Source organism: Macaca mulatta, chromosome 8 (assembly GCF_049350105.2).
Source record: "Macaca mulatta isolate MMU2019108-1 chromosome 8, T2T-MMU8v2.0, whole genome shotgun sequence".
NCBI classification, from domain to species: domain Eukaryota; kingdom Metazoa; phylum Chordata; class Mammalia; order Primates; family Cercopithecidae; genus Macaca; species Macaca mulatta.
Genome location: NC_133413.1, coordinates 40,062,194 through 40,079,885, shown reverse-complemented (window position 1 = coordinate 40,079,885; position 17,692 = coordinate 40,062,194). Strand labels below are relative to the sequence as shown.

The 17,692-nt window shown below is 43.9% G+C and overlaps 1 protein-coding gene across 3 annotated transcripts in view; it reads right to left on the bottom strand.

The window, feature by feature from the left end:
• Window positions 1-1,509: 1,509 nt before the first annotated feature.
• Window positions 1,510-17,692, bottom strand: part of ASH2L (ASH2 like, histone lysine methyltransferase complex subunit) — a 68,384-nt gene continuing 52,201 nt past the window's right edge. For all 3 annotated transcript variants that reach the window (XM_077943437.1, XM_015145171.3, XM_028852572.2), the window contains exons 11-16: window positions 12,228-12,395; window positions 11,741-11,934; window positions 6,445-6,537; window positions 4,794-4,892; window positions 2,336-2,395; window positions 1,510-2,247 (exon numbers count right to left, since the gene is read on the bottom strand). In XM_077943437.1, coding sequence (XP_077799563.1) covers window positions 2,140-2,247; window positions 2,336-2,395; window positions 4,794-4,892; window positions 6,445-6,537; window positions 11,741-11,934; window positions 12,228-12,395 — 722 coding nt within the window. In that variant the 3' untranslated portion in view covers window positions 1,510-2,139. The remainder of the gene's footprint in view (window positions 2,248-2,335; window positions 2,396-4,793; window positions 4,893-6,444; window positions 6,538-11,740; window positions 11,935-12,227; window positions 12,396-17,692) is intronic.

Genomic DNA, 17,692 nt, shown 5'->3' with positions numbered 1-17,692 from the left:
TTCCTCTAAATAACACCACCCTCATTTTCTTGGAGTCCCTCAAACTCCGATGACCTAGAAGCTTTATAACCAGGTCTGCCCTTGAAGACCAGCTCATGCATTAATAGGTGTCTAGGGCTGAGCCTCAGCCTCCAATCACACTCGACCTGTACAAGTTTTCCTGTTCAGATACAGAGTGGCCAAATCAACGCGTCTGGGTGATTCATCAGGAGACAAATACATTAGTCAATGCTACTATGTTAAAATACCAATATTGTCTTGAAGTGTGGGAACTCTCTTAAACAGGAAAATGACAAGATATTCAGAAGAGCCACAGGCTTAACATGGTGACTCTGCAGCAGCATGTCACCCTCCATGTGGTGAGCCACTCTATCTATTAACCAAGGTAGAGAGGTAAATGCAAGAGAGTCTTTGGGCAATCCTGGGAGGGCTGTCTTTGCTGTAAGACTGATGTATTGAAAAAGGAAGACAGGCCGGGCCTGGTGGTTCACGCCTGTAATCCCAGCCACTTTGGGAGGCTGAGGTGGGCACATCATGAGGTCAGGAGATCGAGATGATCCTGGCTAACAGAGTGAAACTCCGTCTCTACTAAAAATACGACAGAAAATTAACCAGGTGTGGTGGCACGTGCCTGTAGTCCCACCTACTCAGGAGGCCGAGGCAGGAGAATTGCTTGAACCCGGGAGGTGGAGGTTGCAGCGAGCTGAGATTGTGCCACTGCACTCCAGCCTGAGTGACAGTGCGAGACTCCATCTCAAAAAAACAAAATAAAACAGAAACAAAAAAAAAAAAAAGAAAAGAAAAGAAAAAGGAAGACAATGAAATTATATAGGAATCCAAAAGAAAGGTTTATTTTTTATTTTTATTTTTGGACACAGGGTCATGCTCTGTTGCCCAAGCTGGAGTGCAGTGGTGCAAACATGGCTCACTGCAGCCTGGAACTCCTGGGCCCAAGGGATCCTCCCACCTAAGCCTCCAAAGTAGCTGGGACTACTAGCATGTGTCATCACGTCTGGCTAATTTTTTACTGAGAAGGGGTCTTACTATGTTGCCCAGCCGGTCTTGAACTCCTGGTCTTGAACAATCTTTCTGTCTTAATGTCTCAAAATGCTGGGATTATAGGCATGAACCACGGTGCCTGGAAGGCTCATTCTTACATTTCAGTCTTTAATAGTCTGAAAACTGCCCTTTAGCCATCAGCTAAGGGCAAAGGAAGATAAGCAAGACAGGAAACCACCTGCACATATCAACATCCACGTTCCAAGGGAAGACCAGGAGGGAGACCATTAGCCCTTTGAAATTCTTGTTCCTTTCCTCAAGGTGGCAGATTTTCACAGGAAATGGGGTGGCTGATTGGCAAGAATAGGAGCAACAGGAAAGCGGCCAAAACACAAGTCAGAAACCTGGCTCTTCCTCCCAGTGCCAGCTCCTTTCCTCATGCTGCTTACATTTCTGAACACTGTCACCAAGAGGCACCCAACCTGAAGGGAAGCAAAGTGTCACACAAACTTCAAAACAAGTTTTATTTGGGAAGAGTTTCTCATTTTGTTAAAGCTGCAAGCAAGTTTCTTTCACAATTACACTTCTAGAGATCTAGTAGTTTTAGGGATCTCAGTGTTCAAAAGTATATTTCAAAATGAACAACAAAACCAAACCCACACCAAAGGGAAATAGTGTTTAGATTGGTTTGGAATGTGTAGCCATTGATTTCAGGTGTTCTCAGAAACAGGTTACCATTTCCTTGGAAAACAGGTGGGATGGAGTCAATGCCCACAGAAGGAAATGTCTTTCAAATAAGTTACTCGGACAATATTATTCACTCTTTAGAAAATATAGTAGGATAACAAGTCACAGCTGGCAGGGTATGCAGTACAGCACTGATTTCACAGGGGGCTTACACAATCCTGGAGTCAGCGGTTGTTGGCTTGTGGTACACAAAATAAGAGCAGTCACTGGAAGTCGGGAGAAAATGGTGAAAGGCAGGCAGTCTCCCGTAGTCCTACCCAGCCTTTTAACTTGCTAAAAGGAGAGGCTGTGTTTTGTAGCATCTTTGGGAGAACATTTGAGACAGTTCAAAAACAAAAACAAAACCCCCAGTATTATTCCCCAGAAAGTCCTTGACAGAAAAGAGGGACCTGGTCAGGGTTCCCACGGGGGACTGCGCCTCCCATCCACTTCTGTCTCCACGTGATACAAGACGTCAGCCAGGGTGTGCTCTACCACGGCGCCCCAGCCCATGTCACTCATCTGCAGGAGGAATCAGAAACAGAACACGGTGACTAGAGCAGCCACGGCAATGCCGAGGATGCATGCAGGCATTTGTAATGTTACTCACAGGGCGGTAAGTGAGATCCTTCGGAGGATACTTGAAGCATGGTCCAAAGTTAATGGAAACCTGGAGCGAATTCAATTCAAGCAGACATGGAAAAAATGGACAAAAGGTATTGGAAAAGTTAATTTGACACAGGAAATTTTCACTTTAAACATGGCTACAATACTCGGGGGATAAATGGAACAAATGAGATATATATTAAATATTACTAAAAGTGGTCAACATCCTGATGTCCATTAAGAATTAGGTAACTAAAAGAGATCAGTGTTGATTTTTGTTGTCAAAGAAAATAAAAATTCAGGATCCCAATTTGCTCTGTCAAAAGGAAAAAATTAAGCTGAAAGCTGAGTCATGCAAGAAACTGCCTTTCCTTTTGTTGCTAAGCAGACACCTACAGATAAAAGCTTAAATATCCCCATAGGCAGCTACTTTATGTTCACCTTATCTTATGTGAAGTACTGATTTACTGGGCATGAGATGAATACATAATTGACTTTCCCCTATCTGCTCCTTTTCTCTTGCAACATGTGGATGACGATACCCTCCCACTTTCCCCTCCAGCCCGCATTTCCCCTTCATTTTACTTTTTATTTTTTTGAGACATGCTCTGACTCTATTGTCCAGGCTGCAGCGCCAACAAGGTGATCATGGTTCACTGCACCCTTGACCTCCTGGGCTCAGCGGATCCTTCCACCTCAGCCTCCCAAGTAGCTGGGACTGCAGGCATGTACCACCAGGCCTGGCTAATTTTTTGTATTTTTTGTAGACAGGGGTTTTTGCTATGTTGCCCAGGCTGGTCTCAAGGTCCTGGGTTCAACTGATTCTTTTTTTTTTTTTTTTTTTTTTTGAGACGGAGTCTTGCTCTGTCGCCCAGGCTGGAGTGCAGTGGCCGGATCTCAGCTCACTGCAAGCTCCGCCTCCCGGTTTTACGCCATTCTCCTGCCTCAGCCTCCCGAGTAGCTGGGACTACAGGCGCCCACCACCGCGCCCGGCTAATTTTTTGTATTTTTTAGTAGAGACGGGGTTTCACCGTGTTAGCCAGGATGGTCTCGATCTCCTGACCTCGTGATCCGCCCGTCTTGGCCTCCCAAAGTGCTGGGATTACAGGCTTGAGCCACCGCGCCCGGCCTCAACTGATTCTTATATTGGCCTCCCAAAGCATTGGGATTACCACCATGAGCCACTCCGGCCAGCCCTTTTTCTTTTTTAAATTTTTAAGTCATCAAATTCATCCTTGGAGAAAGGCACAGACCACAGACTGTTTCTGTGATTCTGTGTTTTTTTCTTACGGGCAGGTCCTTAACTTTGGCAAAATAAACTTCTAAATTGATTGAGATCTGTCTCAAGACAGTTTTTGGTTTACACTGTTTACAACCTACAGATTTCCTTTTTTTTACCTGCTTCAATGGTGCCTACTGACAGACTGAAAATACATGGAAATCTTCATGCATTAACTTTTTTCTTTCTTTTTTGAGACGGAGTCTTGCTCTGTCACCAGGCTGGAGTGCAGTGGCATGATCTTGGCTCACTGCAACCTCTGCCTCCCGGGTTCAAGCGATTCTCCTGCCTCAGACTCCTGAGTAGCTGGAATTACAGGCATGTGCCACTAAGCCCAGCTAATTTTTGTATCTTCAGTAGAGATGGGGTTTCGCCATGTTGGCCAGGCTGGTCTCGAACCCGACTTCAAGTGATCCGCCCACCTTGGCCTCCCAAAGTGCTGGGATTACAAGCGTAAGCCAGTGCACCCGGCTCCAACTTTTCTATATATCTACATCTGTGTCTACCTACCTACCTACCTATATATTTTTAAGACCAACAGACCCTAATGATAGTACCCTTCTTCATGCTGGATCATATTTAAAAAAAAAAAAAAACCTGCCAGATATAGTAGCTCATGCCTATCTGTAATCCCAGCACTTTGGGAGGCTGAGCTGGGAGAACTGCTTGAGCCCATGACTTTGAGACCAGCCAGGGCAATGTAGTGAGATCCTGTCTCTACAAAAACCAAAACCAAAAAATGAGCACACCCCAGCTACTCAGGAGGCTGAGGTGGATCATTTGTGCCCAGGAGGTCAAGGCTATGGTGAGCCTATGCAACAGAGTGAGACACTGTCTCAAAAAAAAAATGAATGTAAGCAACAATGACTAATAATGGTGGGTTATCATGACATCCCACCAGGAGGATCTGTGTATGTGCATTTTTATCCTTCCTACTGAAGAGCAACACCACACCACGCACTCAAGGGAAAAGTATAGCACACACTAATTGCAGGACCTTTTTCTATCCAGCAAATACTCCCTAAGATGCCCAAGCTGTTTTTGGACTAAACAGTAATGGTAGCAACACACGTGCAACTCTAAGGCTGCTTGGATTTCTTTCCAGCGCTCAGTAGCTTTGTCATCGCAACCCATTCATCTGCTTCCCTCAAGTTTTGCCCATGGGATGGAAACATGTACGTACCGTGCAGCTCTTGTACAGTGAGATGGCTGGAAAGTAAACCCCCTCAAAAATATCTTTGTAAGCCACACCTTGATTGACACCATTTTTATAAAATATTATCTGGAACAAAAACCATGATTTTACTTCAGAATTGTAAAAAAGAACAAACAAACAAAGAACTCTCTAGGAAAATACGTTAGAAGTGCTGCTGCCAGACTGCTAATCACACACCCAAGAACAGTACATAACTTGTGTAATAACAACAATATCTTCAATTTTTATAATACTTTTGATTTTTCAAGCATGTTAATCTGCACTATTCAGGCTTCTTTTTTTCTTTTTTGAGACAGGATCTCACTCTGTCACCCAGGCTGAAGTGCAGTGGTGTGATCTTGGCTCACTGCAGCCTCAACCTCCTTGGCTCAAGTGATCCTCCCACATCAGCCTCCCAAGTAGCTGGGACTACAGGCATACACCACCACATCCAGCTAATTAAAAAAATTTTTTTATAGAGACAGGATCTCACTATATTGCCCAGGCTGGTCTCAAACTCCTGGGCTTTGTTTTCTGAATTCCTGTGCTACATATACCAAACAGTTCTATATTTTATTATTCATTGCATTGTATTTATAAAAGTAAGCTGGGAGGCCGAGGAGAGACGATTACTTGAGGGCAGGAGTTCAAGACTAGCCTGGGCAACATAGTGAGACCTCATCTCTACAATCTTTTTTTTTTTTTAAAGCAAGCTGGCCTTCCATGGACTGCTTGGGACCACACCTGTTTAAGAGTGCTTATTTATCAATCCCTTTCCCTTGTGTCAGTTCTCACTTCTGTTTTTTCACTTTGAAGTTCTCTAAGACTCTTACGTCACATCTCTGGATTCTCATGTTCTTCCCTTTCTCTCCCAGAATTAGACTGAATATTCTCTCTTGACCACTTCAGTTCTTCAGAAAAGGCTGCCTTCTCTTCTTAGCAAGAGGGGGCTTTCTGGTTATTACATCTTTAGATCTAATAATTTTTTCTCTTTAGTATTTCTTTCCTAAAAACAGCTGAAACTCTACTTTATTTCACCTACGTCTCCTTGTATTAGTGTCCTGGGTGGCTTTACAGCATTAGCATTTTTACAAAAAAAAAGTTTCCAGCTTAACGTTCTTCCTCTCCACCCAACTTCCCTTTTTATTTTTGGCCCTTGTGGTTGGCCCAGATGTGCCAGCCTTTCTCTGACTGTGCTATGACCTTGGGCAGACATGTTTCCAGCAACTCCGGAAGTGGAGGCAGAGAAAGTTCTGAAGGACATTGAGTGAGACATTACAGCTCCGAGTGTCCCTGGACCACACCACAAGGTCTACTCTCCCACTCCAGGTTCCCTCCCTTTGGACTTGATACCTCCTCTGATAAAGAATAAAGACACTGGATTTGCTTCCTCAGTCTCTTACAGATTTCTCTACAGAATGATCCTGAAAGAACAGGATCATGCCTCTAACAGCAGCAGCATGGTACTACATAAAGAGCAAAACACAATAAGCAGAGGGCGAGCTTGCCACTGGCTAGTGGGGCTACCAGATGCCCCTTTGTTCCCCTTTGGGCCTTGTGTTCCTCACTTTTATAATGAAGGAACGGGTCCTAACCCTCAAGGCCTTATGATTCTAATTTTCTTATGGCCATGACTCACCTCACTATGGGGAGTCTGTTTCAGGCTCTTCTCTGCTTTATCCACAAAATCTTTTTCCTCAAAATACAAATAACTCTTGAATTTTATCAAAGCCTTGAAAACCAAGAAAGAAAAAAAAGCACAATAAAGCATCGGCTCCATCATCATGAAAAAAATGCATCCGCACACAAAGTGTTAACCCCTTGAGCTCTACAACAGATATTAAACATCTTTGCAGTTGAGTTTTGCTAGATTTTGAATTATTACACACTTCTTAAAAAATACCAGATGGCACATGTTTATTAAAACATTTTCAGAAGGCCTTTAGTAAGAAATGTGAAAAAATACTTAATAATATAAATACATACACACCACAATAAAAATACCCATAGAAGTGGCGAAATTCACACATCTTTTCCAATAATCTCACTGAAAGAAATGACAAGTTTCTTGAGTCTACAATCTCGTACTCTTTTTTTTTTTTTTGAGATGGAGTTTTGCTCTTGTTGCCCAGGCTGGAGTGCAATGGTGTGATCTCTTCTCACTGCAACCTCCGTCTCCCGGGTTCAAGTGATTCTCCTGCCTCAGGCTCCCGAGTAGCTGGGATTACAGGTGCCCACCACCACACCAGGCTAATTTTTTGTATCTTTAGTAGAGATGGGGTTTCACTATGTTGGCCAGGCTGGTCTCAAACTCCTGACCTCAGGTGATCCACTCGCCTTGGTCTCCCAAAGTGCTGGGATTACAGGCGTGAGCCACCGAGCCCAGCCTATTCTTTTTTTATTTTTTTGAGACAGTCTCACTCTGTCACCCAGGCTGGAGTGCAGTGGTGTGATCTTGGCTCACTGCAACCTCGGCCTCCCAGGTTCAAGCAATTCTCCTGTCTCAGCCTCCCAGGCAGCTGGGATTACAGGCATGCGCCACCACACCCGGCTACTTTTTGTATTTTTAGTAAAGACAGGGTTTCGCCATGTTGGCCAGGCTGGTCTCGAACTCCTGACCTCTGGTGATCCACCTGCCTCAGCTTCCGAAAGTGCTGGGATTACAGGCATGAGCCTCCGCACCCAGACTACAATCCCTTATTGTATGAAAATATTTTGAAGGTGGCCGGGCGCGGTGGCTCAAGCCTGTAATCCCAGCACTTTGGGAGGCCGAGACAGGCGGATCACGAGGTCAGGAGACTGAGACCATCCTGGCTAACACGGTGAAACCCCGTCTCTACTAAAAATACAAAAAAATTAGCTGGGGGTGGTGGCGGGCGCCTGTAGTCCCAGCTACTTGGGAGGCTGAGGCAGGAGAATGTCATGAACCCAGGAGGCGGAGCTTGCAGTGAGCTGAGATCCGGCCACTGCACTCCAGCCTGGGTGACAGAGCGAGACTCCATGTCAAAAAAAAAAAAAAAAAAAGAAAAAGAAAATATTTTGAAGGTCACCTTCTTCCACGTCCTAGTTTCCCATCTGTTCCCACAGGTGGTCTCTGGGTCGCCTCTTTCTTACTGGTTCTTAAGAGTCTATTTATTCACTTCCAGAGAAATATATGACATTAATTAAAAAAATTTCAATTTCTTAACGTATATATGTATTAAACATGGTTAGAAAAAAAGAATTCCCAAGATATACAAGCATATAAAATGAGAGTCTCTCTCTCTCTTACTATGTCCCTTATCCTCAGTTTCCCCTGCAAAAAGTAATCACTGTTCCAGTGTCCTTGTATCCTTCCAGAGAATCCAGGCATATATTGTCTTCAAAATTAAAAAACACACGTGGCCGAGCGCAGTGGTTCACGCTTGTAATCCCAGCATTTTGGGAGGCTGAGGCAGGCAGATCACATGAGGCCAGGAATTCGAGACCAGCCTGGCCAACATGGCGCAACCCCGTCTCTACTAAAAATATAAAAATTAGCTGGGCGTGGTGGTGCACGCCTGTAATCCTGGCTACTTAGGAGGCTGAAGCAGGAGAATTGCTTGAACCTGGGAGGCGGAGGCTGCAGTGTGCCGAGATTGTATACCACTGCATTCCAGCCTGGGTGACAGAACGAGACTCTCTCAAAATAAAACACCAGATAAACATACGAAAGAAAGAAAGAAAAAAAGGCCCAAAAAGCCATACAAATAGTAACATATTATAGGTTTTGTCTTGCATCTGAGTTTTTAACTTGGCAACTACATTAGAGACCATTTTATAATCAGTATATATGTGGATTTTGAATAGATCCATAGTAGCCTGTCATGTGGACATGTCACTAAAAATTATTTATTTATTTATTTATTTATTTTTGAGACAGTCTTGTTCTCTGTCACCCAGGCTGGAGTTCTCTGGCACGATCTTGGCTCACTGCAACCTCTGTCCTCTAGGCTCAAGTAGACTTAAGATTCTCATGCCTCAACCTCTTGAGTAGCTGAGATTACAGGTGTGTGCCATCACACCTAATTCATTTTTGCATTTTTTGTAGAGACAGGGTTTCACCATGTTGCCCAGGCTGGCCTCGAGCTCTTGCCTCAAGTGATTTGCCTGCCTTGGCCTCCCAAGCATGGAGCCACAGTGCCTGGTCAAAAAATTTGTTTTTTTCCAATTAAAAAAAAAAATTTTTTTTGTAATGTAAATGAATCATTGAAAAAACTCCTACAGAATCCTTTAAGTGCAGACCTCTGTGTTCTGTAAAACCAGGCATTAGTGTGGTATATATTTAAAGAGTTCCAGAAGGCAGGATGGTACAATAAGAGTCAGTAGTGTGATATAATCAATAAAAATGAGACTGTAGGCTGCTTATTATTAGAATAAACTCAGAGTACTTTCACTATCAAATTTAAAGAGTTACTCTAAAGCTATGATAACCAAGACACTGTGATATGGGCATAAAAGACAAGAAATAGATCACTGAAATACAGAGCTCTAAAGTAAACCTTTCCTTAACACAAACATCTGATTTTCAATAAAGGCATCAAAGAAATCCAGTGGAGAAAGGAAAGAGTTAACATATGGTGCTGGGATAATTGTGTAATCATATGGAAAAAAAATTAATTTCCATACTATATATAAAAATTAATGTGGTCAGGCACAGTGGCTCATGCCTATAATCCCAGCACTTTGGGAGGCCGAGGCAGGTGGATTATCTGAGGTTAGGAGTTCAAGACCAGCCTGACCAACATGGTGAAACCCTGTTTCCACTAAAAATACAAAAATTAGCTGGGTGTGGTGGCGGGTGCCTGTAATCCCAGCTAATCAGGAGGCTAAGGCTGGAGAATTGCTTGAACCTGTGAGGCGGAGGTTGCAGTGAGCCAACATCGTGCCATTGCACTCTAGCCTGGGCAACAGAGCGAGACTCTGTCTACAGAAAAAAAAAAAAAAAATTAATCCAAGGTAAATTAGAGACCTATGTGTAAAAGCTAAAACCATAATATTTTCAAAGGAAAACATGGGAGAACATCTTCATGACTGGGAGTAGCCAAAGATTTTGTTTTAATTCATGGAAAGAAATAACTATAAAAGAAAAATTTGATAAATTAGACTTCATAAAAATTAAAACTTTGGTGCCTCAGAAGACACTATTAAGTGCAGTGACTCATGCCTGTAATCCTAGCATTTTGGGAGGCTGAGGCAGGCAGATTGCTTGAGCCCAGTAGTTCAAGACCAGCCTGGGCAACATGGAAAAAAAACCCCAAAAAAACCCTGTTTCTACCAAAAAAAATTAAACTTAAAAAAAAAAAAAATGAACAGACAAGTCTCAGAATAGCAATATTGACAGGCAAAATATTTGAAGAGAAACTTCACAAAAAAACAGATGAGTGGCTGAAAAGCACATGAAAAATGTCCAGTATTGGCCGGGCGCGGTGGCTCAAGCCTGTAATCCCAGCACTTTGGGAGGCCGAGGCAGGCGGATCACAAGGTCAGGAGATCGAGACCATCCTGGCTAACACCGTGAAACCCCGTCTCTACTAAAAAAATACAAAAAACTAGCCAGGCGTGGTGGTGGGCGCCTGTAGTCCCAGCTACTTGGGAGGCTGAGGCAGGAGAATGGCGTGAACCCCGGGGGGCGGAGCTTGCAGTGAGCCGAGATCGCGCCACTGCACTCCAGCCTGGGGCACAGAGTAAGACTCCGTCTCAAAAAAAAAAAAAAAAAAAAGAAAAATGTCCAGTATGTCATCAAAGAAATGCTAATTTAACTCACAATGAGATATTACTATACACCCATCAAAATGGCTACAATTAAGTTGACAGACAATCATAATGTCAGCAACTAAAACTCTCATACATGGTGGGAAAAGAGTTTGGCAATTTCTTATAAAGCTGAATATGTAACTATCCAATGATCCAAAATGACTTGTACAAGAATATTCATAGCATCTTGTTCATAGTAGCCCCAAACCTGAGACGGCCCAAGTGTCTGTCAGTAGGAAAATGCATAAACACACTGGGGCACATTCATGCAATGCAGTACTATCCTGCACTGAAAAGGGTGTGCAGATATACGCAGCAACATGGACGACTCTCAAAAGCCAGATGTAAAAGACCACAGACTGCATGAGCCCATTTAAGTTCAAGAAGAGGTAAAAATTAAAGTATAGTGGGAAAGAAAGCTAAAACAGTGGTTGCCTCTATGTGGGGGTGGGGACTAACTGGGAAAAGGCATGAGGAAACTTCCTGAGGTGATGGTAAGTGTCTACATCTCTTTTTTGGGGGGAGTGCAGTGGTGTGATCACAGCTCACTGTAACCTTGAACTCCTGGGCTGAATTATCTTCCCATCTCAGCTTTTCAAGTAGTTGGGACTATAGGCACCCATTGCCATGCCCTACTAATTTTTTTAGTCTTTTGTAGAGATGGGATCTTGTGATGTTACCCAGGCTGGTCTTGAACTCGTGGGCTCAAGCAATCCTCCCAGCTTGGCCTCCCAAATTGTTGGGATTATAGGCATGAACCATCATGCCTGGTGGATCCTACATTTCAACAGGAGTTTAGGTCAAACTCAACGCTCAGTGAATACACACTTAAAATTTGTATACTTCATTTTACATAAATTTTGTATCAAAAGAATGAATTAAACAGGTTGAACTCTAGTTTATGTATCCTGAAGTACTGAGTGAAGTGTCCTGATGTCTATTTTCTCTGCAGTGCACTAAAAAAAGACAAATGATAGATGGGTAGAAGAATGAATGGATGACTATTTGTGTACTGATTGTTATTCTGAAAATGTCATAACAGGTTAGGAAAAAACGTGAGCCGTGGGTCAGCTCCTAAGAGATCACGCAAGCCGCAGAGATAAGCACTGGCTGCCACAGATCTTCAAAGCCAGGAATCTGCCGGGGGAGGACAAACTCACCTTATCTTTGTATGTATCTGGCAATGACTTGGCCGTCTCTGTGTCTTCAGGAAGATTAATATAAAATCCCAGGATGTCTCCCTGTCCATAGCCAGAAGAGTAGTGTTTGCCAATGGACTGGTGGAACTTGGTTCCCTTTTTGCTCCGCCAAGAATAGCTAAATTTATCATAACCTAAAGGAGCTTGAAGGTTACCTGTCCCAATAAAAAGATACACAGGAAGTCAGAAGATTGCAAGTCAAACCTGGTTTGCTGATGGAAAAAGATCCTATTCATGTTTTTTGGTTAATTTTGTAAAATTGCTTAGAAACTTTCTCACAAGCAAAGAGTTACAAAAATATCCCGGGAATTGCAAACCAGCTCAACTCTCAGGAACTGCATTCTATGCCCACAATCTGGTAAACCCAACAGCCTCGAAGCCTTAGTCCTTGGCCAGATGGTCTATCCTCTCTATCTGCTGTGATGTCCATATTAAGGCCCCAGCTTACCTAGGGGCTGGGACCAACCCAGTCTGGCAGCGGTATCTGGTGGCATCTCATCCACGGTGATTTCAAAGTACCAGGCACCTTTCCGAACTCCATGAGAGGCCCTCACCATAGAGTAACCTTTCTCTCCAACCACAGTTAGCCGATCATCTGAGATCTTTAACTGGGGAGCTGTGGTGAGAGATTAAAACAAGGCCTGCAACTTATTTGAGGTTCTTGGGGGCAATTGCTACAAAAACATTAGTCCAATAAAACAAAATTTAAAAATCACAAATATCAGGTCAGGTGTTTGAGGAGTTTAAAAATCTCAACATAAGATACTGGCAAAGAATGAGAAAGCAACAAAAAAGAGAAAGTTGTTAGGTTACCTAGTTTTTATTCCATGTGATTATCCTTCCTTTTCGAGATAAGAGTCTCGCTCTGTCGCCCACGCTGGAGGGCAGTGGTGCGATCTCGGCTCACAAACTTCACCCCCTGGGTTCAAACAATTTTCCTGCCTCAGTCTCCTGAGTAGCTGGGATTACAGGTGCATGCCACCACGCCCGGCTCGTTTTTGTATTTTTAGTAGAGACAGGGTTTCACCATGTTGGTCAGGCTGGTCTTGAACTCCTGACCTCGTGATCTGCCCACCTTGGCCTCCCAAAGTGTTGGAATTATAGGCGTGAGCCACCGCACCGGTTTTTTTTTTTTTTTTTTTTTTTTTTTTTTTTGAGACAGAGTCTCATTCTGTAGCCCAGGCTGGAGTACAGTGGCACGATCTTGGCTCACTGCAACATCTGCCTCCCAGGTTCAAGCAATCCTTCTGCCTCAGCCTCCTGAGTAGCTGGGATTACAGGCACCTGCCACCACGCCCGGCTAATGTTCACATTTTTAGTAGAGACGGGGTTTCACCATATTGGTCAGGCTGCTCTTGAATTCCTGACCTCAGGTGATCCACCCGCATTGACCTCCCAAAGTGCTGGAATAACAGGCTGAATCACTGTGCCTGGCCTACATTTGATTATCTTTAAGACATCTGATTGATATTAATTATACTGCATATTCCCTAAAATATAAAAACCAATGGTGATGAGTTTGGAACTTAATTTGAATAAATTTTTGTTTAAAAGATTTTTTTTTTTTTTTTTGAGACAGAGTATCGCTCTATTACCTGGGCTGGAGTGCAGTGGTGTGATCTCGTCTCACTGCAACCTCTGCCTCCCAGGCTCAAGCAATCCTCCCACCTCAGCCTCCCAAGCAGCTGGGACTATAGGCACGTGCCACCATGCCCAGCTAATTTCTATATTTCATTTTTTTTGTAGAGATGGTGTTTTGCCATGCTGCCCAGGCTGGTCTTGAACTCCTGGGCTTGAAATCTGCCCGCCTTGGCCTTCCAAAGTGTTGGAATTATAGGCGTGAGCCACCCCATCCATCTTTTTTTTTTTTTTTTTTTTACAGCCAGGGTCTTGCTCTCTTACTCAGTCTGGAGTGTCGTGGCACAACCACAGCTCACCACAGCCTTGAACTCGTGGCCTCAGGTGATCTTCTTGTGTTGGCCCCCCAAGTAACAGGATTACAGGTATGAGCCATTGTGCCTAGCCTCTTAACTAGTTTTTTTTTTTTTCCCTTGAGATAAGGTCTCATGCTGTTGCTCAGGCTGGAATGCAGTGGCGTCATCTTGACTTACTACAGCCTTGAATTCCTGGGCTCAAACAATCCTCCTGCCTCAGCCCCCAAGTAGCTGGTACTACAAGTGCTACTACACTCAGCTAATTTTTTGTAGAGACAGAGTTCGGTCACAATGCCCAGGCTGGTCTCAAACTCCTGGACTCAAGCAATCTGCTCTCCTTGGCCTCTCAAAGTTCTGGGATTACAGGCATAAGCCACTGCACCTAACCTTAACTGTTTTAAAACAATTTCAGACTTTCAAAAAATAGCAGAGTCCTAGTGTGTGCTTCACTCAGTTTTCCCAAATGTTCACATCATGTATAATCATAACATAATCATCAAAACCAGAAAATTAACAATACTATTAAATAATCCATAGATCTTCTTAAAATTAAGCCAATTATCCAAGTAATATAACCTCTTTTCTGGCCCAGGTTCTAATCCTAGATTCTACATTTCATTTAGTTGTTATGTCTCCTTAGTCTCTTCCAATCTCAAACAGTTCCTCAACCTTTCATAAGCTAGACACTTTGAAGAATATTGGTCATTTCAGTTTGCAGAATGTCCCTCAGTTACATTTGTCTGGTGTTTTCTGTTTTCTCTCTCTCTCTCTTTTTTTTTTGGAGATGGAGTCTCGCGCTCTGTCATCCAGGCTCGAGTGTGATGGCGCAATCTCAGCTCACTGCAACCTCTGGCTCCTGCGTTCAAGTGATTCTCCCGCCTCAGCCTCCCGAGTGGCTGGGATTACAGTTGCCTGCCATAATGCCTGGCTAATTTTTGTATTTTTGTAGGGATGGGGTTTCACTATGTTGACCAGGCTGGTATCAAACTCCTGAACTCGCCGGGCGCGGTGGCTCACGCCTGTAATCCCAGCACTTTGGGAGGCCGAGGCGGGCGGATCACAAGGTCAGGAGATCGAGACCACAGTGAAACCCCGTCTCTACTAAAAATACAAAAAATTAGCCGGGCGCGGTTGTGGGCGCCTGTAGTCCCAGCTACTCGGGAGGCTGAGGCAGGAGAATGGCGTGAACCCGGGAGGCGGAGCTTGCAGTGAGCCGAGATCGCGCCACTGCACTCCAGCCTGGGCGACAGAGCGAGACTCCGTCTCAAAAACAAACAAACAAACAAACAAACAAACAAAAAAACTCCTGAACTCAGGTTTTCCACCCACTTCAGCCTCCCAAAGTGCTGGGATTATAGGCGTGAGTCACTGTGCCTGACCTGGTGTTTCCTCATTTTAAGGTCAAGGTTATTGTTACTTTTACTCAGAACTCCAATGAGGTAATGTTGTGCCCCTCAGTGTATCATATATGCTATCAAAATAGTGATGTTCACTCTGGTCACTTGATCAAGATGATGCCTGCCAGGTTTCTCCACTGCGAAATGACAATTTTCCTTTTGTAACTAATATCTCAGGAGATGAACAGGTATTTAAGACAATCAAGGAAATCTGATTATGAACTGAATTTGAATAGCAAGGAATTATTTCGGTTATAAAAGAAAATATCTGCATTTTTTTTTCTTTTTTGAGATGGAGTTTCATTCTTGTCACCCAGGTTGGAGTGCAATGGCACAATCTCGGATCACTGCAACCTCCACCGCCTCCCAGGTTCAAGAGATTTTCCTGCCTTAGCCTCCCGAGTAGCTGGGATTATAGGCATGCGCCACCGCACCCGCTAATTTTGTATTTTTAGTAGAGATGGGGTTTCTCCATGTTGGTCAGGCTGGTCTTGAACTCTCAACCTCAGGTGATCTGCCCGCGTCAGCCTCCCAAAGTGCTGGGATTACAGGCGTGAGCCACTGCGCCCGGCCCCAATAGCCGCATTTTTTTAAGAGATGCATAGTTTTTAGCATATATAGGGTGATATGTGTTTTTTTTAATTCAGAAAAAGAAGAAATAAACAGATAAAGCAAACATGGCAAAATCTAGAACTGTTAAAATCTGGGTGAAAAGTGTATAAGGTATCGCTGTAACTTGGGTATTTGACCCTCCTAAGTGCAGGTTGAAATTTGATCCCAATGTGGGAGGTGGGGTCTGAAGGGAGGTGTTTGGGTCATGAGGGCAGACCCCTCAAGAGCAGATTAATGAGGAGTGTGGGGGTGTGAGTTTTCACTCTATTAGTTTCTGAGGAGCTGGTTGTTAAAAAGAGCCTGGCACCTCCCTCCCTGTCTTGCTTCCTCTGCCATCTAATGCCTGCTCCGCTTTGCCTTCTGCCATGAGTAGACATGCCTGGGATCCTCACCAGAAGCAGACGCTGGTGCCATGCTTCTTTCAGCCCAATAAACCTGTTTTCTTTACAAATTACCCAGCCTCAGGTTCTCCTTTGTAGCAACACAAAGGGACTAAGACAGGTATTCACTGTAATTCATCTCTCTACCTCTGTATATGGTTTGAATCTTACTTTATTACCAGGCCATTATGTGAGATAAGGGGGCAATATAAATAATCAGGGGAGAACCCCATGACTTCCACAGAAAGAAAAAATGGCAAAAGGTGGGAGAGAATTTCGAGGCTTTGTAGGCTGATTTTATCAGGGAAGGTTGAGGCTGCAGTGAGCCATGATTGCACCACTGCACTCCAGCCTGGGTGGCAGAGACCCCATCTCGAAAACAAGCAAACAATGAGGCCAGATGCAATGGCTCATGCCTGTAATCCCAGCACTTTGGAAGGCCAAGGAAGGAGGATCACGTGAGGTCAGGAGTTCAAGACCATCTTGCGAAACACAGTGAAGGAGACTTTGCCCCTAAAAAAATAATTAAAATTTAACTGGGTGCAGTGATGTGTGCTTGTAGTCCCAGTTACTTGGGAGGCTAAGATGGGACGACTGCTTGAGCTGGGAGGTGGAAGCTGCAGTGAGCTGAGATCGCACCACTGCACTGCAGCCTGGATGACAGAGCAAGAACCTTTCTCAAAATAAAATAAAATAAAATAAAATAAAATAAAAATAAAAATAAATAATTGCATGGAGCAAAGACTATAGCACGCTGCTATTCATGTATAAAAAAGGAGACAAGGCTGGGCGCAGTGGCTCACATGTGTTATCCCAGCACTTTGGGAGGCTGAGATGGGTGATCACCTGAGTTTGAGACCAGCCTGGCCAACATGGCGAAACCCCATCTCTACTAGAAATACAAAAATAACCGGGGGTGGTGGCACACACCTGTAGTCCCAGCTATTTGCGAGGCTTCAGCATGAGAATTGCTTGAGCCAAGGAGGTGAAGGCTGCAGTGAGCCGAGATCACGCCACTATCTTTCAGCCTCAGAAAACAAATCAAACCAAAAAAACCCAAAAACAAACCAAAAAAAAGGAGATAAAAGAATATATACATGTACTGTATCTGCTCATTTGGGAAGAAATACAGGAAGGATAAACTAGAAACTAGAGTGTGGGTGGGAAGATGGTGGAAAAAAGAGAATGAGAAGAGCATTTTAGGGGTGATGAGGGAGTGACATTTTGTAAACCATTCTGTACAACTCTGACTCCCAGAACCATAGTAATGTTTCACACATCCTCACTCCAAACATACATACACAGAAACAATCAACATGTGGGAGAATCCAAAATGGCATTAAACACTAGTAAATTAACCTAACTTAACTGGACATGACCACACTAAAGGAAGTGGGGAAGAAAAGAACTAATCTAAGTTACCAGTATCTTGGACTGAGTAATGGCAAGGCTAAAGAAAAAAAGAGCTATACATAAATGCTATAATCTACTCAGCAAATGTTTCTTCCAGGGGTCAGAAATTCTGAAACTGGCCGGGTGCGGTGGCTCACGCCTGTAATCCCAGCACTCTGGGAGGCTGAGGCGGGCAGA